This window comes from Phacochoerus africanus, chromosome 6 (genome assembly GCF_016906955.1).
Source record: "Phacochoerus africanus isolate WHEZ1 chromosome 6, ROS_Pafr_v1, whole genome shotgun sequence".
In the NCBI taxonomy this organism is placed as follows: domain Eukaryota; kingdom Metazoa; phylum Chordata; class Mammalia; order Artiodactyla; family Suidae; genus Phacochoerus; species Phacochoerus africanus.
The window spans coordinates 16,026,145-16,052,989 of NC_062549.1; the positions used below are offsets into that span (position 1 = coordinate 16,026,145).

Consider the following 26,845-nt stretch of genomic DNA (forward strand, 5'->3'; position numbering starts at 1 on the left):
ATCAGGCGTTGCGGAGAGCTGTGGTGTAGATAGTAGATGTGGCTCAGATCTCGCATTTCTGTGTCTGTGGTGTAGGCCAGTGGCTACAGCCCTGATTCTGCCACTATCCTGGGAGCTTCCATATGCTGTGGGTGCAGCCCTAACCATCGCCCCCCCCCCAAAAAAAAACCCATGCAGTTTACTGTTTTAACATTGTTAAGCATATAATTCAGTGGCATTAAGTCTGTTCATTTCATGCAGCATCACCATGATCCATTTCTGGAATTTTTTATCATCCCAAACAGAATCTTTGTACCCATTAAACAGTTATTCCCCATTCCCTCCTCTCCCAACCCTTGGAAACCTCTAGTAACTTTCTGTCTCTTGGAATGTGTCCTCATTTAAGTGGAACATAGAATATCTGCCCTTTTGTGACTGGCTTATTTCACTTAGCATATTTTCAGTGTTCATCCACTTGGTAGCATATGTTAGGATTTCATCCCTTTTTTAGGCTGAATAATATCCCACTGTACCTATGCAGCACATTTTATCTGTTCAGCTGGTGATGAACATTTGAATGTCTCTACCTCCTGTCTACTGTGAATAATCTTGCTATGATTGTTGATATACAAGTATCTATTGAGTCTTTTTTTAATACATATACTGGGTTACATGATAATTCTGTGTTTAACTTTTCAGGAACTGCCATACCATTTTCCACAGCGGGTGCACCATTTTATATTCCTACCATTACAAGGGGTCTAATTTCTTCACATCCTTACCAGTACTTGTTGTTTTCCAGCCTTTATTCTTATTGAACAACCACTCATTTTCATATGTCACTTTGGATTGTGAAAGTGAATTAATTTATTTCAAAAAAAAAACTTTTAGGTAAAATATTATCATATCAGTTACCATAGGAATTATAGTTTTGAAGTCTTGAGTTCTAAAGAAGATCTCATGTTTTTTAGTTCCTAATCTATTGCATACATGCTTTATATATGTCTAGTATAAAGATTTAAGAAGTCCTTTATTATCCTTATTATATGATTTAGATTGCTATTTAGAAATATGTGTACAGTAATCTACTGTTGCCTTGAATGATTGACACATATGTAGTGTGTGTGTACATACATACATCTGTTTTCTTTAAGGTACAAGAATTATTTATCCGTGATTATGGAGAAATTTTTAATGTCCAGTTACCTAATAAAGAAGAACGGACACAATTTTTTGAAGATTTAATTCTAAAGCAAGCTGCTAAGCCTCCTATATCAAAAAAGAAAGCAGGTTAGTTCCTATATTAAAGGTAATATATAATAATTTTGAGAAAGTGGAAATAAAATATCAGTTAATGACATTGCCAGCTTTTAATAACATAAGCTTAAAACCTGTTATGAGGTTGATAGCTCTTATTGATTAAAACTCCCTATAATTCCCATTAAAATAGACTAAAGTTCTTAAAGCATACAAAAGCCTTTCATAGGATAGCCCAAATCTGTGCGGGATTGGGGCCACAATCCATAGTATAGCCCTACTAATCTGTTTTTCCAAGGCCATTTTTGGCACTTTTCTCTCCCCTACCTTTTTCCTTACAAAGCACTCTGTCTTTAAATCATATACAACATAATCCTGTCTTTATAATTTTATGTATCCTCGCTCTCTGTCAGTAATTCTTCTATCCCTAGCCCTGTCACTGCCTAAGGAACTACTTTCCCTTCTAGTATAAGTCATTCCCCCCAACATATAGACAAAATTAACACTACCTTTAAGATGCACTGTACTTTTTTCATACTACTAATATGACGTTACAGTGATGTTATAATTGTGTCTCTTACTCCCTTAATTGACTGTCAACTTATTGGAACAGCACTCTCATACTCCCCTTTTTATCCTGAGTGCTTGTTATTGCATATCTAAACAAAATAAAACTTTTATTATATTTGAAACATACCATAATTTTTCATTAGTTCAAGAATTAATAAAGACAACTTTTAAAATAGAATATTCTTGTCTGAAAATATGTATTTTCAAAATTTTAATTTTAGCCTCTTAAAGGGTTTTAAAGTGGTAATGACTTAGGAATTAGCATTCCAAATTACAAGTAGCTAATTACTGCTGGAGAGGGTGTAGTGGTTGGGATTATTGTAGCACTTTAGTATTCCTGATCCTCTGATTCCTGGCAGTCGAATATAAGGAGATAACCCCTGAAAGCTCAGCTACTGTGTACACTGAAACATTTGTCACTCTCGGTATGATGGGAGAGTGGTAACTAAAATCTTCCATTCGTGTAAAGTTTTGCAGGCTTTGGAGGTACTCCCCGTAGCACCACCACCTGAGCCAAGACCATTGACAGCAGAAGAAGTGAAAAGACTAGAAGAACAAGAAGAAGATACATTTAGAGAACTGAGGATTTTTTTAAGAAATGTTACACATAGACTTGCTAGTGACAAGCGATTCAGAATATTTACCAAACCTGTTGACCCTGATGAGGTATTAATCTTTGGATAAAATGTGTGCTAAGCTATATAAATAATGCTTCAGAATTAGAGGATATTTGAATAGTTTATGTGGTTTCCTCTATACACTCTGAATTTGTTTTCTGTGTTTGGAAACCTATCAAGTAGTTTCCTAAGCACATGGAGGCTTTGAGAGGAAGGCATTTTCCTTTCCTGCAAGCATAGATAATTAACTTTGACCAACTCAAACATTCTAGAAGTAATTCGAGAATGTCTTAATGCTGCATGATGATATTGTGACCTCCAGAGTTAAGAGTGAGGTCTAAGTTGACATTGAAGGATTGGTGGCATTTTGATGAGGAAAGAGGTATAGGATGTTATTGGAGATATAGATGCCCAAGAATAAGAATTAATATAAAGCAAAGCCCACCTTAGAGTCAAAGTTTCATAATAATACATTTTCGTTGTCTCTTACGTATTTGTTCTCTCTCCCCTACTTTGCCTGGCAGAAAAATGTGACTCATATTTTTTATGTTCAGAATTAATTTAGTGATTTGGTCATTTGCTTGAATTTTAGGTTCCTGATTATGTCTCTGTAATAAAACAGCCAATGGACCTTTCGTCTGTAATCAGTAAAATTGATCTCCACAAGTATCTGACTGTGAAAGACTATTTGAGTGATATTGATCTAATCTGTAGTAATGCTTTAGAATACAATCCAGACAGAGATCCTGGAGGTGAGCATTAGCGTTCTTTTGTTTTCCCCCAGGGGGTGCAATGGGGACTCTATATTACAAATATTTTACAGTGCCATTCAACAATATCCTCATCTTACAGTTGAGGAGAATGGAAGTTTAGAGAGAGAAAAAACTTACTCAAGGAGTTCCCGTCGTGGCTCAGTGGTTAATGGATCCGACTAGGAACCATGAGGTTGCAGGTTCGATCCCTGGCCTCTCTCAATGGGTTAAGGATCTGGCGTTGCCGTGAGCTGTGGTGTAGGTCTCAGACGCGGCTTGGATCCAGCGTTGCTGTGCCTCTGGTGTAGACCTGTGGCGACAGCTCCAATTTGACCCCTAGCCTGGGAACCTCTGTATGCCGTGGTGCAGCCCTAAAAAGGCAAAAAAACAAAAAAAAAGAAAAAAAAACTTATTCAAGGATACTATCAGGAAGTGGCAGAGACAGAATTTGCAGTTTTCTTAATTTGCAGGTTTGTTTCACTCCAAGACAATTATGTGATATAGCTTCTAATGAAACACAAATTGTGTAATAACTTAGCTTGTCTCCTTTATCAGTATTCTTTCTCAAAATAGAAAAATTAAAACTAGTAAGTTTGAAAGGATTTTTTAGTTAAGCACATTATAATTTGTATTACAAAAGTAATATAGCATAATACTTGCTAATAATAATACTTTTAAAACTAAGTCCCCATTTCCATTCTCCGGAATTAGACACTGTTAAGTTTGGGGATATCGCTCCAGACCTTTTCAATGCATTGAGTGCTTTCACATTCTACCTCACCTATCTGGTCTATTAATGAATAAAATATATAAAGGGATTTTTAAGTGATAATATTTGTTCATATATGTAATGATATATTCAAATATCTTCATATTTGCTATAAACGTGTTCATTTCCCAAAAATATTCTCTCAGGTGATTTTTTTCCCTAGTTTCCTAGTCTTGCTTTATGGATGCCATGTTGTCCTTATCTGTCTCAGTGGATGATTTTTTTTTTTTTAATAGTTCTGTTTTCTGCGTTGACTCTCTTCTCCAGTACATTGGCTTTCTGCTTTTAAATTTGTACTGTTTATAAATTAGATTGATTAACACTGGGAGTTTCTTCAGCAGTTGAAAAGCTTACTCTTCTTCCCTTGCCAGTCTTCTACCCCCACCTTCCATAGGCTTTACCCCACAGTTCAAAGTGCTGGAGCGCAAGCAGTGGCAAACAGGCTACCAAGAGGAGGAGTATCTCATCACTGTAGAAAGAGGGAAACATTTATCCTGGAGAGAGATAGCCTGTTTCATTGTAATTGTACCACTGCTACTTCCCTTTCTGTCTGTTGTGACAATCTAAAATTACTTTAGACCAGTGATATTCACACTTTAGCATGCATCAGCATCTCCTAAAGAACGTGTTAAGAGGAGCTTGCTGGGCCCATCTCTGTGATTTTTGATTCTGTAAATGTAGGGTAGGGCCTAAGAATGGGCATTCTGACAGTTTCTCAGGTGGTGCCGATGCTACCACACTCCAGAAACTGATGTCCTTCCTTTTTTTCAGGCCACATTAGAAACAATATCCTTTCTGTCCTTGTAGCTGTTGCTGTCAACTGTAAACTGGGTGTGAGATAGTGCAGCCTACTGCCCTATGAGGGGGACTGATCCAGCTATTCAAGCAAATTTACATTCACTTTTTTTTTTTTTTTTTTTTTTTTTTTTGCTTTTTAGGGCCACACCTGCGGCATATGGAAGTTTCTAGGCTAGGGGTCCAATCAGAGCTGCAGCTGTCAGCCTATGCCACAGCCACAGCAATGCAGGATCCAAGCCACATCTTCAACCTACACCACAGCTCACAGCAGTGCTGCTGGATCCTTAGCCCACTGAGCAGAGCTAGGGATCGAACCCACATTCTCATGGATACTAGTCAGGTTCTTAACCCACTGAGCCATGACAGGACTCCTACATTCTCTTATTACCTGCCTCCTGCTTAAAGGCATATTCCAGTTTTACAGTGCTTGTACTCAATTTAGGATTTTTTCCATTGTTTCCCATGTAGGATTACTGTTTCATTGTCTTTGTTTAGTTTCTCAGTCAGTGTAGTGATGTCCTCTTTATTTCTTCCGAAATTCTTTTTCATCCCTGGTTCAGTAATAACCCTGATAGCCTTCCTTGCTATTTTTGTGTCATTGTGTGTTGTTTAGTCTTGCTATTGATTGATTCTTATATTGTTTCTGACATTTCAGGGGGATCTGGATAGAACAGGACAGTGAAACTGGGTTTAGTCTGCCATGTTGAGTTAGATGTTTAGATTAATGCTAAAAACAGAAATAACATAACGCCAGTGACTTTTACTATTCACGGTGGAGGTTAAAAAGTAATAACTGTAATCTTAGTCTGACATGTTGAGTTAATTTTTGTTAAATTATTAAAGGAGGAAGTTTTAAAATTCTTTATTCATCTATAGATCGTCTTATTAGGCACAGAGCCTGTGCTTTAAGAGATACTGCCTATGCAATAATTAAAGAAGAACTTGATGAAGACTTTGAGCAGCTTTGTGAAGAAATTCAAGAATCTAGAAAGAAGAGAGGTAGGAAAATGATGTGATATCAGAAAAAGATGCTTTCGATGTAATGCATTGAGTCCTTTTGGTTAATTCTTTATGTAATTTTGAAATCTGGAAATTTGATTTGATATTCCCCATGTCTCTCTATAAGGTTGTAGCTCTTCCAAATATGCCCCGTCTTACTACCATGTAATGCCAAAGCAAAATTCCACCCCTGCTGGCGATAAAAAATCAGATCCAGAGCAAAATGAAAAGTTGAAGACACCCAATACTCCTATGGCTTGCAGCACTCCTGGTAAGAGCGCTTTGGTATTTTGTGGGGTTTTTTTGGCCGAGACTTGCAGAAGTTCCCGGGCCAGGTATTGAACTGGAGCCACAGTAGAGACAATGCTGGATCCTTAACCCTCTGAGCCACAGATGAACTCTCCTGCCCCCCTTTTTGCTGATTTTTACTTATGAAAAATCTGAATCCTTTGCTCTCTTCTAATGCCATTTACTTTTCCCCTCAGTTTCCTTTGTCTATATTGATCCAGAAAATTACATTGATTTTGTTAATATTAGGGCAACTTTGCATTCTTGAAATAAATCCAGGCTTACAATAAGGTACCACTTGCAATCCCAGTTCACTTTTCAGTTCATAATCTGTGAATTGACTTGATTTGAAACTGATTTTTTTTTTTTGGTCTTTTTGCCTTTTCTAGGGCTGCTCCCGCAGCATATGGAGGTTCCGAGGCCAGGGATCTAATCGGAGCTATAGCCGCCTGCCTATGCCAGAGCCACAGGAATGCGGGTTCCAAGCCACATCTGCGACTTACACCACAGCTCACGGCAACGCCGGATCCTTAACCCACTGAGCAAGGCCAGGGATCAAACCCGAAACCTCATGGTTCCTGGTCGGATTCATTAACCACTGAGTCACGACAGGAACTTGAAACTGCGTTTTATTTCCTATAAATGCTAGTTTGCTTCCTGTTCTTCTTTTTTCTTAGTGTATAACTTCACGGGGTAGCAACCCAAATCCTGTGGGTTTCCCAAAGCTTCTCTTGTCAGACTCCTAATTCCAATTTTTGCTCTTTAAGTTCCATGAATGTCAGACTGTCCTCGGCTTCTTAACCTCTTAGCTGTTCGTTTTCCCAGATACTGGAGCCATAATTCCTTAGTGCTTTCTTAGGTCTCCAGTGCCTTTGTAAATATGTGTGTTGGAACCTTCCTTAGTTATACTACAAGTTTGTCTGTCCTGTGATGATTGATTTGAGATAGACTAAGCCCTTCTTGTGTCAAAATGGGAGGAGGCAGCTGGGAAAGGGAAAATAAGAAAAGTGAACTAGCAAGAAACTTCCACTAACAGAACATTCTCCAACAAATCAACTTTAAGCAAATACACACACACACACACACACACACGCACGCACACACAAGGATTGAGGACATGGAAAAGGACTCCCTGAAAACAATTCACTCCTAGCCATATATACCCAGCAGGATTGTGTACGTTATTATCATCAAAAGACATGTACAAGAATGTTCATAGAGGAGTTCTCTTATGCAATGGGTTAAGGATCCAGCATTGTCATTGCACCGGCCCAGGTTGCTGCTGTGGCGTGGGTTTGATCCCTGGCCCAGGAACTTCCACATGCTGCAGGTATGGCCAAAAAAATTAAAAGAATTTTTTGTAGAACCAAAATTCATTATAGCCCAACAATGGGAGGGATGCAAATGCCCATCAACAGTAGGATGGAAAAATACAGATTATTATATAAAAGCGAGAACTAATTATACTTCATGTGCATACAGAAGTACAGATGAGTCTCCCAAACATAAGGTTGCAGTGTGGTTAGACTGTCGAGACTACTGATCTAGCCAACCAGAATGTTTAATCTCTGTATACCATAGTTTCTTCATCTGTAAAATGATGTTGGTAATGTAGTAACCTGATCAGGTTAAATTGAAATTTCAGTGAGTTAGTACATATGAAGGGCTTAGAAGAGTTCCTACTATATATGTGGTAAACACTCAATAAGTAGACTAATTTCATTTTATTTTTTGGCCACACCCATGGCATGCAGAAGTTCTTGGACCAGGGATCAAACCTGAGTCACAGCAATGACAGCACCAGATCCTTAACCTACTAGGCCACCAAGAAACTCCAGGCATAGGCTAATTTAGTCTTACCCTTGCTCCAGTTCATTTCTCATACTACTGCCAAAGTAACCTTGTAATATATGCATCGAACAATTTATGTCATTATATGCCTAATTTTAATAATTGAATAATTTTAATCCAAGATTTTTTAAAAATTCAAGATAAGGGGTTCCCTTTGTGGCTCAGTGGTTAAAGAACCCAACTAGGATCCATGAGGATGTGGGTTCGATCCCTGGCCTCACTCAGTGGGTTAAGGATCCAGCATTGCTGTGAGCTGTGGTATAGGTCACAGACGTGGCTTGCATCCTGCTCTGCTGTGGCTGCGGCATAGGCCAGCAGCTGTATCTCCAATTCGACCCCTAGCCTGGGAACTTCCATAAACTGTGGGTGCAGCCCTAAAAAAAAAAAAAAAAGGCAAAAAATTCAAGATAAATTCCAGCCTCCTTAGAATAATAGGTCATTGCCAACTTTACCTTCTCTGCTTTTGTTTGTATATTCCGACCAAACAAAACTAGGGTGATATCTCAAATTCTCCTCTTAATATCTCAAGAAGCATTTTTACCCCACTTACTTATTAGACTTTAGAAAATTGTTGAATCCTTTTTCTTTTAAGCTCAGTTAAAGAGGAAAATCCGCAAAAAGTCAAAGTGGTACTTGGGCACCATAACAAAACGAAGGAGGATTTCACAGGCGAAAGATGATGGCCAAAATGTCACAGATGACAAAATTGAGACTGATACAGAGGAAAATCAAGATACAAGCGCAGACCACAATGAGACTGGAAACACAGGGGAGTCTTCAATGGAAGAAAATGAAAAGCAGCAAAATGTCTCTGAAGGCAAAATAAAACTGGGAAATAATAGTTCAGGTACTTGTATTGAGAATGAACTTGAAGAATCTGGAAGGACTACAGCATGTACAGATTTAAGGAAAGATAAAATTGCTTGCAATGGAGATGCTTCTAGCTCTCAGATAATAGATATTTCTGATGAAAATGAAGCAAAAGGTAAGTCTCAGTTAAGCAGTGTACTCATTTTATGAAGTGATTCATTCAAAGTTTCTATTTATTTTTTTAATTAAAAAAATTTTTTTTTTTAGAACCACACCTGCAGAATATGGAAGTTCCCAGGCTAGGGGTCAAATTGGAACTGTAGCTGCCAACCACAGCCACAGCAATGCAGGATCTGTCTGAGCCGCATCTTCTGACCTACACCACAGCTCAGGGCAATGACAAATCCTTAACCCATTGAGCAAGGCCAGGGATCGAACCTGCATCATAGTGGATGTTAGCTTTGTTAACCACTGATCCACGGGAACTCCCCATTCAAAGTTTTTAAATGATTCATTACTGTCTCAGGTTATTCTTTTTTCCTTGTCTTTCAGAGTATAAATGTTAATTAGGGAAAATAGCATAATATTTAATAACTATTGAGCTAATAAATCACTGTTATTAAAAGCACACTCTGGCATCAAACAGAGCCTCTAGTCCACTGCTTAGTAGCTTGTGACCTTGGTCAAGGTTCTTGACCCATCAGCCTCAGTTTTATGATTTGCAATAGTGGGGTGGTTTGCTGGGTAGTAAGATATTCTGAGGATTGAATAAAGTAATACATCTAAAGCTTGTAGCAAAGTGCTTTTAAAAGCTGGCAGGATACTTTCTCATTTTGAGCAAGATAAACGGTTTCCTGTAATTTCTTGCTGAGTAATGTAGAACGGCTCTTACTCACCCCCATCGTTCCTCTGTTGTAGCTTGAATCCAAGATTATTTATATTTATTCTAATGATACTACTCCCAAAGTTTTTCATTTAGAATTGCCTTCTATATGGATCTTCTTGGATCTTTGATTTAGATTTGTTTGGTTTTTGGAAAAGCCAAACATCATTTAGTCTTACAAAGCAAAAAGAAGGGTAGCAGGGTCAAAAATTTATTTTGATCAAAAACAAGTATTGACTACGTTAATGAGACTGGTTTTCTTCAGTGGCTTATAGGCTGTAGGTAAATCTTTTTCAAGGATTTCCGTGAAGTGAGTTCTAGTGTGTCTTAGTAATCATAGCAGAATGGGCTAAGATATAGCATTTCCAATGTGAATTTTTTTTTTTAAGGGCCTCACCCACGGCATATGAAATTTCCCAGGCTAGAGGGCAAATCAGAACTGCATTTGCCAGCCTACGCCATAGCCACAACAATGCCAGATTTAAGCCACGGGTGCAACCAACTCCACAGCACACAGCAGCGCCGAACCTTAACCCACTGAGTGAGACCAGGGATTGAACCCACATCCACATACTAGTTGGGTTTGTTACCACTGAGCCACAATAGGAACTCTCCAATGTGAATATTTTAAATGTTAATCTTCTGGCTTTATACTTTAGTGTGTTTTGCTTAAGTTCGGATTGTTTTGATTTTTCTTTTATCATTGTCTTTTTTGAAAGGACACAGTTTAGTGTTTCCATGTCAGGAGATTTGTGTTCTTGTCCTGGCTCAAAGAACAGTTAGGTATATTGACCTTAGAAGTCTCTTCACCTTTCTTCAGTGTCATTTTTCTCATCTATCACTGAGTAGATTGTTCTAGATCAGTGATAAGCATTTTCTGTAAAGAGCTGGATTGTCACAGCTGCTCAGCCCTGCTGGAAAGGCCTCACTGACATTTATATGTAAAATGGGTGTGGTTATGTTCTTTTTTCTTTTTTTTTTTTAATGATTTTTATTTTTTTCCATTATGGCTGTGGGTTGTGTTCTAATAAAACTTTAATTATAACAGAAGACCAAATTTAGCCTATGGTAGCAGTTGCAACTCCTTTTCTAAATTACTGAGGCCCTTCCAGCTCTTAAATTCTGGGTTTTATGCATAAGCTGGAGACAGTCTAATCTGTTGTGGATCTCCCAAAATACTCTATTTGAGAAAACGTTTCTCAAATGTCCTTAATTTCTGAGTGTTTGAGAATGGCAGCATCTTAATATTACAGCAGTCAGTAAACCAGAACTGGGGTTTGTGTCTTAGTATGTCCTGCTATTTAATCTGTCTGAAATTTATTTTAGACATTATAAAATGTCTGTGAACCATATAATAGTTATGTTTTCATTCTAGAAATGTGTGTTCTGCGGATGACTCGAGCTAGACGTTCCCAAGTAGAGCAACAGCAGCTCATCAGTGTTGAAAAGGCTTTGGCCATTCTTTCTCAGCCTACCCCCTCACTTATTGTGGACCATGAGCGATTAAAAGTATGTAAATTTAAATCGGTGCTTGGGTTGTGCAGATTAGTAACATAACCCAGGTGAAGAGGGATTGTGATGTATCACCTTGGCATGCAGTAAATGTGATGGTTTATGAAAGGATCAATTTGGTATAGAATAACTTTCATAAAGGCAGTGGTTGGAGATGGCTAATATATTGACATTATTGGTTTTAATATACTTGTCTGTATCATTGATCCCATACACTGTTTTTATGACCATTACCTATAACCATTTTAGTTGGTTTTTAACTTAACCATGATTGCATGTTTTTGTTAATTATGAGGTAATGGAGGAGTTCCTGCTGTGGCACAATGGGGTTGGTGGTGTCTCTGGAGCACTGGGATGCAGGTTCAATCCCCAGCCTGGCACAGTGGGTTAAGGATCCAGTGTTGCTGATCCCTGACAGGTTCTGATCCCTGGCCCAGGATCTCCATGTGCTGTGGGGCAGCCAAAAAAGAAGAAGAAAATTATGAGATAATGGAATATTGTGGTAGGACCAGATTTGGAGATGTGTCCATTTCAGTCAAGAGAAAAAATACTGAGCAGATGGAAATTCCTTTTTGTAGGAAAATAACCTTGATGTGGTGAGGTGGTTCATCTTTTTTTCTTTTCTTTTTCTTTTTTTGGCCCATGCCTGCAGCAAAAGGAAGTCTGGTCCAGGGGTTGAACCCAAGCCACAGCAGTGACAATGCTGGATCCTTACCACCATTGGGCCACGAGGGAACTCCCCGTGCTGTCTCTTTTTGTTTCACATAACACAATTAATTATAATGTACTCAGAGTGCCATAAAATATCCTGCCTTTTTTCCTGTGAATTATTTTTTGTCTGTAGAGATTTAGAGATTTACGACTAGAATTGAAATTGGCAACCTCCTTAGCTGTAGTTTTTAGGATGAGTTACTGAGGGCAGCAGAGGCCAGAATCCTAGAATTTTTTTTTTTTTTTTCATGTCTTTTTAGAGCCACGCCCTCAACACATGGAAGGTCCCAGGCTAGGGGTTGAATCAGAGCTACAGCCGCTGGCCTACACCACAGCCACTGCAACACGGGATCGAAGCCGTGTCTATGACCTACACCGCAGGTCACAGCAAAGCTGGATCCTTAACCTACTGAGCAAAGCCAGGGATCAAACCTGCAACCTTGTGAAAACTAGTCAGGTTCATTAACCACTGAGCCACGATGGGCACCCCTAAAATGTTGATAAAGTTAACAGCTGAATGTCAGAGCCACCATCAGATGACTTGTATGCCTTTTCTCTGCCTTATATGCTAAAGATGCCCCCAAATCTTCAAAATTAAAATCTCTTATCTCAGGGGATTTCTCTCACATATGTGAACACTCATGTTTTCTTTTAGAATCTTTTGAAGACTGTCGTTAAGAAAAGTCAAGGATATAATATTTTTCAGTTGGAAAATTTGTATGCTGTAATCAGCCAGTGTATTTATCAGCATCGCAGGGACTATGACAAAACAACACTCATTCAGGTAAACTAATCTGTATAAGAAATCAACTGATTAAAAGATTTCTAAATATAATTTTTAATATGAGTTATGGATTATTTCTAGATACAACTGTTCTCTATACTTTTAAAATCTAGCACTTAAAATTAGTTTGTGTTTTGGAGTTCCTGCTGTGGTGCAGTGGGTTAAGAATCCAACTGCAGAGGCTCAGGTCACTGCGGAATTGTGGATTTGGTCCCCAGCTTGGCACGGTGGGTTGAAGGATGCCACAGCTGTGGCATAGGATTCAGTCCCTGGCCCGGGAACTTCTGTATGCTGTGGATACAGCCATAAATATATGTAGTTTGTGTGTCTTAAACAGTGGAGCTCTGTAATATCTGTAAACTATGAAAAATCTATTTTGTATCTATTTTAATGAAGGTTTATAGTTCCTTTTTAAGACAGACTCGATAGACCTGTTTGTCTTGATCTTTCTTTATAGTGAGCATTAGAGTGCTAATGTTTAAAAAGTGATACTGGCTAAAACCTATATAGTATTTTATATGTATGCACATATATTACTGGTATCTACTATATGCCTGCTAGTATGTAATATATATGTAGTCTTTAGTATATCTAATAAAGTATACTATGGTACCTACACAGTATAATGTATTTGTAACACTGGTACGTACAAAATATAATGTATTAATATCTTTAAGTACATCGTGCCTTGATTATATAACTATTTGAATTTAATGTAAGATGAAAGCATCTCAGAATTAATTCAAATGGATTTAAATAGTAAGTCCCATCAGTGGTATCAGTCTGTGCGGTAGTTACAAATACTGAAAAGATTTCTGTTTTCACTATCGTATATATAGTGAAAACACGTATCGTATATATCGTGTATATGTATATATACACATATACATGGGTAATAATATCCTTACAGTTGTTTATGCAAAAAAAAGGCAGCAGTGAAGTAATGTTTTTGTTTTTTCTGTGTTGAAACTTACTTGTTTTCCTCCCTGTCCTTTAGAAAATGGAGCAAGAGGTAGCAAACTTCAGTTGTTCCAGATTATGATGTCCTGGCACCAGATGTTCTTTATATTCAGTTCCTATTTAATTCACCTCTGTCATGTTCATATAACTGATGCAAGATGAAATCCTGCATATTTAAGGAAAAGATTAAAATGGTAAATAAAGATATTTAAACTTTTCTCATATTTATGTACATGTGTAAGATAAATTGCCAAGATAACATAAATATTAGAAGTTTGATTGAACAAGTCACTGTAGTAATAGTATTGCTGTGCCTATCAGTAGTTGAAGTGTGGCCAACTCTTAGTTGTTTGTGGCACTTAAGAGTAATTAGTGACATTGACCGTTATTGTTTTAAGCACTTTTAATTTTATCCTTCCCCAAAATAGTTGATTGGTCAGACTACCAACTTGTTGAACCATTGTATACTTGCCATCCTTTTGTTACCTTTGTGTTCTTCAGTGCTCCTCTCTCAGACCTGCCTTTACCTTCCTCTACCCGTCACTTAAAAGCCGATGTTCTAGTCATGATTTACAGGAGGCCCCTTGAACAGCCTCTTGGCTGCACCACAGTTCTGTACTTGAATGTACTTAAAAATTAATGCTTTTTAGATAAACATTTTTATAATTCTAATTTGGGTTAATAAAAAATTTTAATATTTTTTGGTTTACTTTTATGTTTATACATAACAAATGTATTAATAACCACTTTGTTAAACATTGCTTTAATGGCACAAAATTTTTATATTTGAAAACTTTATATCCTTCTAAACATGTGTTTAGGTTGTATTCTATAGCTAACTTTTATATACAATTATATAAATATAAGTATTATAAATTTTGTATTAATGATACCAAAAATACATTTCTTAAAGCAATAAAAAAATTCACCACCATACATATTCTTCCCTTTTCCCCTCCTTTTTTTAATCTTCTTTTTTTTAAAGGACATATACTAGTAGTAGTTTGTGAAAAGGCTTATGTTGGAAACTTCTTTTGAGGGGAATAGGGGGAAATAATCTCAAATGAGAGGCTCTGGACTCTAAGACAGTTTCTGAGTTGAACTGCCTTTTGTTGTCAGTTTATCTGAATACTGTATTTAAAGCCTTCTAAAACCCAGTAGCTCAGATACTTTAATTAGTCGATACTGTCTTATGTCTTATGTAATATATAATGCAGTGCGAGTCACTGAAAATGTTTAAATACATGTACATTCCTGGATTCACATACACACACACGTACTCATTTTTAGTGAAGTTTATTGTAACTTATTCTAGATGCATCTTTTATAACTAGGATTTTGTATGTATAGCTTCTGTAATAAATTTTAAAGGTTAAAAATTGCTTCTCAGTTTTGTTTTTTTTTTCTTTTTTTTCTTTTTTTGTCTTTTTGCCATTTCTTGGGCCACTTCTGCGGCACATGGAGGTTCCCAGGCTAGGGGTCCAATCGCAGCTGTAGCCGCCAGCCTACGCCAGAGCCACAGCAATGCGGTATCCGAGCCGCGTCTGCATCCTACACCACAGCTCACGGGAACACCGGATCCTTAACCCACTGAGCAAGGCCAGGGATCAAACCCACAACCTCATGGTTCTTAGTCGGATTCGTTAACCACGCGCCACGGCGGGAACTCCTGTTTTTTTCATTATTTTAAAATGCCCTAAAAATAATTCCATGCAAGACAGGTGAAAAAAACCTATTTTATTATTGTGCATAATTTTAAATGCTGTTGACAGTGGAATGTATATATATTCTTTAGCTACAGAGGCTAATGTGCTTCCTGTTTTTTTTCACGATATACTATCTACAGACATGGGAATTAATACATCTACATGCCTTATGTAGACTTTCAAAAATCCTGCTGAAATTGCAAGCTTAGAATTTTTTTCTCTCTTTTTTTTTTTTGCTTAAAAGTACAATCAGGCTATAGTAATTAGGAAAGAAAAATAAAAGACATCCAAATTGAAAGGAAGAAGTAAAACTCTATTCACAGATGATGTTATATATAGAAAATCCTAAAAGAATCCACAATGTATTGATTAAAGTTATTAATTCCACAAAGTTGCTTGATCGAAGATCAACATAAAAATCAGTTGTATTTCTGTTACTAGCAATGAATGATATCCAAAAAAGGAGACTAAGAAAGCAATTCCATTTACAATAGCATCTAAGACAATAAAACACCTAGGAGTAAATTCAACCAAGAAGGTGCAAACTTATACACTGATAATTACAAAATATTGCTGAAAGAAATTTTAAATAAGACCTAAATAAATGGAAAGAGCCTGTGTTCATGCATTGGAAGACTCAATGTTGTTAAAATGGCAATATTCCCCAAAGCAATCTGTGGGTTCAGTGCAATACCTTTCACAAACCCAATGGCCTTTTTTGCAGAAATGGGAAAGTCAATCCTAAATTCATAATGGAACTGCAAGGGACCCCGAGTAGCCAAAACAGTGAAAAAGAGAAAGTTGGAAGACTCATATTTTTTATTCCAAAATTTACATGAAGTTACATTACGACAGCACCCCACTGTTTTATTAAAGAATAGATCTACAGATCAATGGAATAAAATTGAGAGTTCAGAAATAAATCCGAATGTCTGTGATCAATTGATTCTAACACTGGTGCCCAAGACCATTCAATGGGAAGAGAATAGTCTCTTCAGCAAATGTTGCTGGGAAAATAATATCCACATGCCAAAGAATGAGGATGGACTTCAACCCGACACCATATACAAAACTTAACACAAAATGGGTCAGAACTAAAGAGCTAAAACTATAAAATTATTAGAAGGAAACGTGATCTTGAATTTGGAAATGATTTTCTTAAATATAGCCCAAAAAATATGCTAGCAACTAAAGGAAAATTTGATAAATGGTATTTCATCAAAATTAAAGAACTTTCATGCTTTTGATAGTTTCTATACTATTATGTAATTTAATATGATACTATCTCAAAACGCAAGAAGAAAAAGTCCAACAGTGGATCTTTCTGGTGAGTTAACCATTTTGGGGAGTAGTGGTCAGGCATTTTGGAAGATTTCCCTCTGTTAGAATTAGTCTTTTTTTTTTTTTTCCCGTAATTAGACTGGGATTGTAGGTTTTGAAAAGATCACGGAGTAAAGTGATCATATCAAGGTTATATACTCTCGGTATGTTATGACTGTTGATTGACCTTGACACCTGGTAGAAGTGGTGTTTCGAAGGTTTCTCCATTGTTAAATTATTCTTTGGGTTCTGTGCTCTGGAAGATCACTGTATATATAGCTCATTCTTTTTTTTTCTTCTTCTTCTTTATAGCCCACTCTTAAGGAATAAGAAGTTACGCCCCCCTTAACCCCCCTGCTTTTTTGTAGTGTTTCTATCAGGGATCCCTTATAGGACGGCAGAAAGTGCTCTTACGCCTTCCTTTCAAAGACCTTCCATATATATATATATTCTAGGCAGCAGGTAAAAGGAAGCACAGATGCACAGAAAGTGTTCTCACTCCTTCCCTTCCAAAGACTTTTCCTAGAAATTCTGCACATGTCCTTTTCTCTTTGGCTAGAACTTAGTCACATGGCCAGATAATTGCTGTTCAAATCGGAATCAAGAAAACACAATTTTCCTGCTCAGGGCTTTGTTACAAGGAATGAGAGAGGGTATTAGGGGGTAAACTTGCAATCTTTTCCTTTATGTCCTAATAGAAAGCGAGTTTTCCTCCTACATTGTTGGTAGGAATGCAAACTGGTACAGCCACTGTGGAAAATAGCACATATGGAGGGTCCTTTAAAAACTAAAACCAGGAGTTCCCGTCGTGGCGCAGTGGTTAACGAATCCGACTAGGAACCATGAGGTTGCGGGTTTGGTCCCTGCCCTTGCTCAGTGGGTTAAGGATCTGGCGTTGCCTTGAGCTGTGGTGTAGGTTGCAGACGCGGCTCGGACCCCACGTTGCTGTGGCTCTGGCGTAGGCCGGTGGCTACAGCTCCGATTCAACCCCTAGCCTGGGAACCTCCATATGCCGCGGGAGTGGCCCAAGAAATAGCAACAACAACAACAACAAAAAGACAAAATAAATAAATAAATAAATAAAAAATAAAAAATAAAACCAAAATTGCCATATGATCCAGCAATTCCACTCCTGGAAGACAAAAACTCTTAATTCAAAAAGATACATGCATCCCATTGTTCACAGCAGCACTACTTACAATAGTCAAGATATGGAAGCAACCTAAATGTCCACTGACAGATGAGTAGATAAAGGTGTGGTATATTTATACAGTGGAACACTACCCAGCCATAAAAGAGAACAAAATAATGCCATTTGCAGCAACAGGGATGGACCTAGAGATTATCACATTAAGTGAATTAAGTCAAACAAAGGCAGACAAATATATATCACTTACATGTGAAATCTAAAATGATACAAATGAATTTATTTACAAAACAGAAACAGACTCACAGAAATAGAAATTTATGGTTACCAAAGGGGAAGGAGGGGGGAGGGATAAATTAGGAGTTTGGGATTAGCAAATACAAACTACTGTATATAAAATAGATCTACAAGGTCCTACTGAGTGTGCACTGTGGGATCAGTTGAAATTACTTCAGTCTCACTTAACTTCTCTCCAGTGCCTCCCCCGCCACAGAACACACATCAAATACATTTTTTGCTCAAAATAATGCAGTTGAGAGATTGCCCTAAAATAAGAGAGACTTGAGTATAAGGTAACTACTTGCTGAGGAATGTTATATGGAGGGTAAAAACTCACTCAATTTTTTAATTGAAATATAGTTGATTTACAATATTGTTTCTTATGTACCACAAAGTGATTCCATTATGTATACATATATATCACTTTTCATATTCCTTTCCATTATGTTTTATTACAGAATACTGCATATAGTTCCCGGTGCTATTCAGTAGGACCTTGTAGATCTATTTTATATACAGTAGTTTGTATTTGCTAATCCCAAACTCCTAATTTATCCCTCCCCCCTCCTTCCCCTTTGGTAACCATAAATTTCTATTTCTGTGAGTCTGTTTCTGTTTTGTAAATAAATTCATTTGTATCATTTTAGATTTCACATGTAAGTGATATATATTTGTCTGCCTTTGTTTGACTTAATTCACTTAATGTGATAATCTCTAGGTCCATCCCTGTTGCTGCAAATGGCATTATTTTGTTCTCTTTTATGGCTGGGTAGTGTTCCACTGTATAAATATACCACACCTTTATCTACTCATCTGTCAGTGGACATTTAGGTTGCTTCCATATCTTGACTATTGTAAGTAGTGCTGCTGTGAACAATGGGATGCATGTATCTTTTTGAATTAAGAGTTTTTGTCTTCCAGGAGTGGAATTGCTGGATCATATGGCAATTTTGGTTTTATTTTTTATTTTTTATTTATTTATTTATTTATTTTGTCTTTTTGTTGTTGTTGTTGTTGCTATTTCTTGGGCCACTCCCGCGGCATATGGAGGTTCCCAGGCTAGGGGTTGAATCGGAGCTGTAGCCACCGGCCTACGCCAGAGCCACAGCAACGTGGGGTCCGAGCCGCGTCTGCAACCTACACCACAGCTCAAGGCAACGCCAGATCCTTAACCCACTGAGCAAGGGCAGGGACCAAACCCGCAACCTCATGGTTCCTAGTCGGATTCGTTAACCACTGCGCCACGACGGGAACTCCTGGTTTTAGTTTTTAAAGGACCCTCCATATGTGCTATTTTCCACAGTGGCTGTACCAGTTTGCATTCCTACCAACAATGTAGGAGGAAAACTCGCTTTCTATTAGGACATAAAGGAAAAGATTGCAAGTTTACCCCCTAATACCCTCTCTCATTCCTTGTAACAAAGCCCTGAGCAGGAAAATTGTGTTTTCTTGATTCCGATTTGAACAGCAATTATCTGGCCATGTGACTAAGTTCTAGCCAAAGAGAAAAGGACATGTGCAGAATTTCTAGGAAAAGTCTTTGGAAGGGAAGGAGTGAGAACACTTTCTGTGCATCTGTGCTTCCTTTTACCTGCTGCCTAGAATATATATATATATGGAAGGTCTTTGAAAGGAAGGCGTAAGAGCACTTTCTGCCGTCCTATAAGCAACAAGTCCTGAATAAGAACCCTAAGCATTAAAAATATTATTATCCCTATTATATTATTATATATATGGGGGAGGGGTTGAATCAGAGCTGCAGCTGCTGAGCTACACCACAGCCACAGCAATGCCAGATCCGAGCCACATCTGACCTACACCACAGCTCGTGGCAATGCTGGATCCCTAACTCACTGAGCAAGGCCAGGGATCGAACCTGTGTCCTCATGGATACTAGTCAGATTTGTCTCCACTGAGTCATGGTGGGAACTCCCCTATATTTATGTATTATTATATGTAGCATATATATATACACACACACCATATATATGTGTGTATATATATATGGGGTGTGAATGTGAATATGTATATATATAAAGCAGACGGCAGAAAGTGCTCTTACGCCTTCCTTTCAAAGACCTTCCATAGAAATTGTGTACACTTCCCTTTTCATCTCATTGGCTAGAACTTAGTCACATGACCACATTTTGCTATAATAGAATAGAGAAAGGTGGAAAATAGCTGGAACTTCAGAAGCTATCTTGGACTGTAAGGTGACCTTGAAGATGGAAGGATGGAGGGATAATAATATTTTTAATGCTTAGGGTTCTTATTCAGGACTTGTTGCTTATAGGAACCAAAAGTGGAAAAAGTAAGGAGCCCGTGAGTCCTTGAGCACACAAGTGGCAGAGTCAAATGGACCTGAAAACTTTTCTTGGATGGTCCAGAAAAGTGAAGGTAGGAGAGTCAAAAGAAAGACTTCAGGGGCATTTTATTGCAAAGGAAAACTTAATAAGAACTTGCTTAGTAATACAGTGCATAGTAAAATCATTCCATGGTTATAAGCCCCCTGGGGACTGGTGGGGGTATTAACAATAATAGAGAAAAGTTGCTGGGTTCAGGAATGAGTTGAATGTAATTGGAAACATTTTGATTTTCAGGTAATATTAAGAGTACGGTTTGTATTTTGAACATAACTTTTGTGATAGACTGAAAAATGGCCACCAGAAGGATATCTTCATCCTAATCCCTAAAGCCTCCAAATGTTTCCTTCTATAGCAAAAGAAAAAAAGCAAAGGGTTCTTTAGGTATAATTAAACGGAGCGTCTTGAGATAGGGAGATTAGTCTGGATTGTGTGGACCCTAAATACAGTTATACATCCTGATGCAGGGAGACCAGGGGGAGGTTTTAGAAGAGAAGGCGGTGTGACCGTCAAGTCGATTGCCACAGCAAGGAAGTGCTGGCAGCTAGCCACCAGGAGCTAGATGAAGCAAGGAGCAGCTCTCCCCCTGCCTCCCCCATCCTCTGGAGCAGTGCGGCCCTGCCAACATTTTGATTTTGGCCTACTGATACTGATTTTGGACTTTGGACCTTCAGAACTGGAGGAGTTACGATTGTCTATAAGTAAACGGTGGTGAGAGGAACAATCATCTAAGTCCCTTCCCTTGAGATGAGTCTTCCTCAGACGATGGGATGGATATATATGAGAATAAGATGAGGAAGGAAATGAAAGAGGTTCTGAACTGATTTTATATGAAGGGGGATTTCTCACTTGGAGTAGGAATACTACAACTTTCAAATAAAAAGGGACGTTTTTGCTTTTTTAAAATGTTTTGTTCAGGGGGAAGGGCATGATTAGAATAGGACACAGGTTGCTAAAATACTTGTTCAAACTGCACTTACTAAGTAGATGCCATTTTCCTGCATCATATGTGCACTTCCAGAGTTCTGTGGGGCAGTGGGTTAAGGATTCAGCATTATCACGGCTGTGACTTGATGGTTACATTGCCTTCTCTTCTAAAACCTCCCCCGGAGGAGGAAGTTTTTAAAGTCAGTCACTAAGTTTGTTTCATTTTTATGATTATAGATCCAGCAGTTACATAACAGGTCTATAGTTGACACTAAATAAATGTCAGTTGACTTAGTGATTGGGCAATAGATGAGGTGAGCGGGAGAACAGGAAGATATGATATTATTAAAAAATAAAGGACCGTGGGGACTATGGTGAAGGGAAGCCTATACTTTAGAAAAGGAGGGTGAGGAGTTCCCGTCGTGGTGCAGCAAAAATAAATCTGACTAGTATCCATGAGGATGCAGGTTCAATCCCTGGCTTTGCTCAGTGGGTTAAGGATCCAGCACTGCCGTGAGCTGTGGTATAGGTTGCAGAGGCAGCATGGATCTGGTGTTGCTGTGGCTGTGGTGTAGGCCTGCAGCTTACGATGCGCCCTTAAAAAAAAAAAAAAAAAAAAAAAAGAGTGAAGTCTAGCTAATAGAATCTAATTTTTTTTTCTTTTTCTTTTTTTTTTGTCTTTTGTTGTTGTTGTTGTTGTTGCTATTTCTTGGGCCGCTCCCACGGCATATGGAGGTTCCCAGGCTAGGGGTTGAATCGGAGCTGTAGCCACCGGCCTATGCCAGAGCCACAGCACCGCGGGATCCGAGCCGCGTCTGCAACCTACACCACAGCTCACGGCAACGCCGGATCGTTAACCCACTGAGCAAGGGCAGGGACCGAACCCGCAACCTCATGGTTCCTAGTCGGATTTGTTAACCACTGCGCCACGACGGGAACTCCTAATTTCTTTAAAAATACAAAATCATGTCGTGTGTGTGTGTGTGTGTGTGTGTGTGTGTATTTTTTTTTTAGGACCACACCCACAGCATATGGAGGTTCCCAGGCTAGGGGTCAAATTGGACCTGCAGCCACAGGCCTACGTCACAGCCACAGCCACAGCAACGCCAGATCCTTAACCCACTGAGCGTGGCCAGGGATTGAACCTACTTCCTAATGGATGCTAGTCAGATTTGTTTCTGCTGAGCCATGACGGGAACTCCTGTTTATATTTTCAGAAGCTGCAGCTGTTGGATTTATCCAGTTCCAAAGCTATAAAAAGAACACACTTTCACTTCAATTTGCTAATAGTTAATTGTCCACATATTGGGCATCCTCATGAGATTGAAACCCATCTAATTAATGATTGCATATTTTTAGTTTGGCATAGAATGTACAGAATAAAAAAACAATTAAAAAAAACTAAAGCTTAGATTAGGTACTTTACTCAGTTTCACACATAAGTGGCAGAAGCAGGACTCCACTAGGTCTGTGTGATCAAAATCCATGTTCTTCTTAATCACCTCCCCTGAAAACATGCTGTAGATGCCCTCCTCTTCCTCTTACGCTCTTGGCATTCAGCATTCTAGTATGTGCCATTGTTGGCCATCTGCGAGCACCTCCAACACCTGAGGGCATTCTCATGCTCCATGCTGAGTGTAGACTGAAAGTGACAGGAAGTTCACATCCCTGGGAATAACTGCCAACCAGACAATGGTGGGAGTTGTGAATAAAACCCCAGCTCCCTTGCCGCTTGGATAAGACAACTCTGAGGTGTGTTGTATGCTTTGTCTCTAGCTTCTCCATGGAGGTTGAGCCCTAGGTCTCAGAGCAGTAACCTTGAAACTATCAGCTTCCTTCCTTTCCCTGTCTCGCTTCTGTCCTCCCCTGCCTGTACTTCTTGGCATCACCTACCAATAACCCCTCTCTCTCTCTCACGTCCTTTACTCCAGGTGTGCTTTAGGGGAAACCCCACCTAAGACACTTGCTCCCTTTATAAAGTAAAAGTAGAAAAATGTGAAATACCCACAAAATTACTAAATTTGTTTTCGCTATCTCTGCTGTTGCTGAACCTCACAAACCACCATTAACTTCCTCAATATTCCTTGAGATAGCCTAACAATTTTCAAATTTCTTCCCATTTTAAAAATTGTCTTGGAGTTCCTGTCGTGGTGCAGTGGTTAACGAATCCGACTAGGAACCATGAGGTTGCGGGTTCAGTCCCTGCGCTTGCTCAGTGGGTTAAACGATCCGGTGTTGCCTTGAGCTGTGGTGTAGGTTGCAGACGCGGCTCGGATCCAGCGTTGCTGTGGCTCTGGCGTAGGCCAGTGGCTACAGCTCCGATTCAACCCCTAGCCTGGGAACTTCCATATGCCGCGGGAGCGGCCCAAAGAAATAGCAAAAAGACAAAAAAAAATTTTTTTAAAAAGTAGAAATTGTCTTGTTTTGTAGCAATGTTATGTTTTGATTCTGTTTTTAAGAGGAAAAGTCTGGAAGCTTCATGTTTAGGCTATGTGATTTTAGTATGCAAAGGTTGGAATCAAAATCACTACATTCGAGCAATCAGCCCTGCCAACATCCAAGCTCTGGCTTGGAGTCAGAGAATAGCACTTAACATGCAGTGAGAGGGTTCTTGGAATACTACTACCTTCAGAGCACACGCCAAATCGAAATGATTTAAATGTCCAAAAGATACGGGACTAAAACATTTAAGGGATCAAGGAGTGCTAAACATGGGTCTCCTGGACATGCAGACATTGTGAGCTACAAGTATTGGTGGAAAGGACCATTGTGAAACTTTAGCTGGCTTAAAGATTGACTTGGGAAGAGTGGGGGAGGGTGCTCATTGCAATAGATAATGTATTCATGAAATAATTTGGAAACTGATTACGTGTGATGAATCCTAATTATAGCTATTTACTGTGGTGAATATTTAGGAAAATCAGGGTCTTAAAAAGAGACACTACCGTCTGCTTTAATTATTTAGGAAGAAAAATAAAGTTACCCCGGTCTTATGTTCTGTAATTATATTTTACATTCAGTTTATATGTTTTATATTTAGGATCACAGCATATGTCTCCTTTCTGTTTCTTCCTTAAATTTTTCTTAAGACTTCTTCCCCACCCCACCCGGGAGGAAATGTAAATTACCACCAGCACTCAAATGAATTCCCTGTTTTTTTTCTGAACCTTCACCTCACAGCTGTTGCACGAAATATAATCACTAAAGTATTAGCTAAATGAAAATGTCTATCCAAAATGACAGTTTTCTAACATTCTTACACCAAGTAACTTTGCAGGAGAAGAAACAGAGATAAACACATTTTTTTTTTCCTACTCAAAAATAGCTAATCTGGGAATACACCAAAATGGTAATAGTGATTAGGAAGGGAGAACTATGAACGAATTCTTATCCTGTGTTGTTTTTTTTTTTATTCCTATAAAGTGATTATATTCCTTTAGCAACAAAAGTATTTTATAAAATGTAAAAGTTTCTTTTAAGCTATAATTATTTTAATTGTGAAATCTGAAATATCTTATAGAAGGCAAAAAAGACTTTAAAAAATCTTTGTGTATCTAAATGGAAAAATTTTTGTATTTCTCATATTTTTATACCATCCTGCCACTGTCTTTGGGCACATATTTTTCAAAAAAGTTTTGAAAAGTCTCCAAATCTTATCGTATGATCAGAAAAGCGGTGAAGTTCCCATCGTGGCTCAGTGTTAACAACCAGACTAGTATCCAAGAGGACTTAGGTTCGATCTCTAGCCTTACTTAGTGAGTGAAGGATCCAGCGTTGCTGTGAGCTGTGGCGTAGATCACAGATCAGGCTCAGCTCCCAACTTGCTGTGGCTGTGGTGTAGGCCGGCAGCTGTAGCTCTGATTCGACCCCTAGCCTGGGAACTTACGTTTGGCACGGGTGTGGCCCTTAAAAAAAAAAAAAAAGAAAGGAGGTGTTTAACCTTTGGGTACATGCATAATATATGCATAGGATTTCTCATTGTGACTCAGTGGGTTAAGAACCCAACTAGTATCCATGAGGATACAGGTTCCATCCCTGGCCTCACTCAGTGGTTTAAGGATCCAGTGTTGCCAAGAGCTGCAGCCTGGATCACAGAAACGGCTTGGATCTGGCATTGCTGTGGCTGTGGTGTAGCATTGTATAACCTTGCTGAGTGCAAACTGCATACCTCTCATGCAGCTATGAAACAGGAGGGGAAGAAATGTGTAAAGAGGAATTAAATTACAAATTACCAGAGCTACAAAAAAGCTGACAAATTAACAATGAGAAGTCCAAGCTAATTGGCCTACATTTTTAATTTATAACTTTCATAATTAGAATGAGGTGATAATTTAAGCACATCACAAGTGGTAAGACAGCATGAAGATGATATTAGGATATTTTCATTGTAGTCACGGGGACAGAGATTATGTCCGTCTTGTTCAATTAGTATTTACTGAATTTATGGATTTATGTATAATCTCCTAAAACCTATAAAGCATTAGGAGAGGGAAAAAAAGCAATGAGATATGGTCCCTTCCCCCTAAGGAATGTGTAATGTGGTAAGATTACATGTTAACACACCTAACTTGCTGCATACCTCTGCAAAGAATATGGTTTGGCGTTCCTGTTGTGGCTCAGCAATTTAAGAACCTGACTAGTATCCATGAGAATGCGGGTTCAATCCCTGGCCCTGCTCAGTGGTTTAAGGATCTGGCATTACCATGAGCTCTGGCACGGGTTGCTTATGAAGCTCAGCCAAAAAAAGAAAAGAAAAAAAAAGAATATGGGTTTGCATTTATTTTCCTTATCATCCATGGCACAGAAGGACAGACTGCAGACTTCACTGTGCACTGGAGAGGCAGAGCCTGTGAAATGAAAAATGGACCTCAATCTCTTTGAGCAAGTTCTCCAAAAAAGATGCCGTTTGTTATTGTACCAGGGCAGAGAAGTTTACTGCTCACCAAAATGTCTTTATGCTCCCCCATATTTCCTGTGACTAGCACTGATCAAAAAGCTCTAAGCTGGAGTTCCTGCAGTGCCACAGCGGAAAGGAATCTGACTAGTAACCATGAGGTTGTGGGTTCGATCCCTAACCTCACTCAGTGGGTTAAGGATCTGGCATTGCTGTGAACTGTGGTGTAGGTCACAGACATGGCTCAGACCTGCATTGCTGTGGCTATGGTATAGACTGGCAGCTATAGCTCTGATTTGAGCCCTAGCCTGGGAATCTCCATATGCCGGGGGTGTGGCCCTAAAAAGCAAGAAAAAGCTCTAAGCAGAAGTGTCATGTATCACTTCTAAACTACAGCATTTAATAGCTAGTCAGAATCCCTCTGCCTCAGCAACCTAGAAGACATATATTCCAAATGATGACAGCCCAAAAGAGGAAGAAGCCTGGATCTCTGAGTGGCCATGTGGTAGGAGTTGCCCCAGAGTGAGAGCTACAAGAAACCTTGAATAATGAATAAATTGGGAGTTCCCTTGTGGTCTAGTGGTTAGGATTCAGCATTCTCACTGCTGGGACCTGGGTTCAATCCCTGGTCTGGGAGCCTATATCAAGCTGCTGCATGCCACAGGCCAA

At 38.8% G+C, this 26,845-nt stretch overlaps 1 protein-coding gene across 2 annotated transcripts in view; it reads left to right on the forward strand.

Annotated features, from left to right (window-relative positions):
* The window catches only part of ATAD2 (ATPase family AAA domain containing 2), a 67,944-nt gene extending 53,520 nt beyond the window's left edge, over positions 1–14,424 (forward strand). Inside the window, exons 20-28 of one of the 2 annotated variants that reach the window (XM_047783314.1) lie at positions 1,134–1,269; positions 2,276–2,472; positions 3,016–3,175; positions 5,619–5,741; positions 5,869–6,012; positions 8,473–8,727; positions 10,949–11,082; positions 12,452–12,580; positions 13,578–14,424. In XM_047783314.1, coding sequence (XP_047639270.1) covers positions 1,134–1,269; positions 2,276–2,472; positions 3,016–3,175; positions 5,619–5,741; positions 5,869–6,012; positions 8,473–8,727; positions 10,949–11,082; positions 12,452–12,580; positions 13,578–13,622 — 1,323 coding nt within the window. In that variant the 3' untranslated portion in view covers positions 13,623–14,424. Of the gene's footprint in view, positions 1–1,133; positions 1,270–2,275; positions 2,473–3,015; positions 3,176–5,618; positions 5,742–5,868; positions 6,013–8,472; positions 8,866–10,948; positions 11,083–12,451; positions 12,581–13,577 lie in introns of both variants that reach the window. The other variant, XM_047783313.1, reaches the window with a different exon arrangement.
* The last annotated feature ends 12,421 nt before the right edge of the window (positions 14,425–26,845 follow it).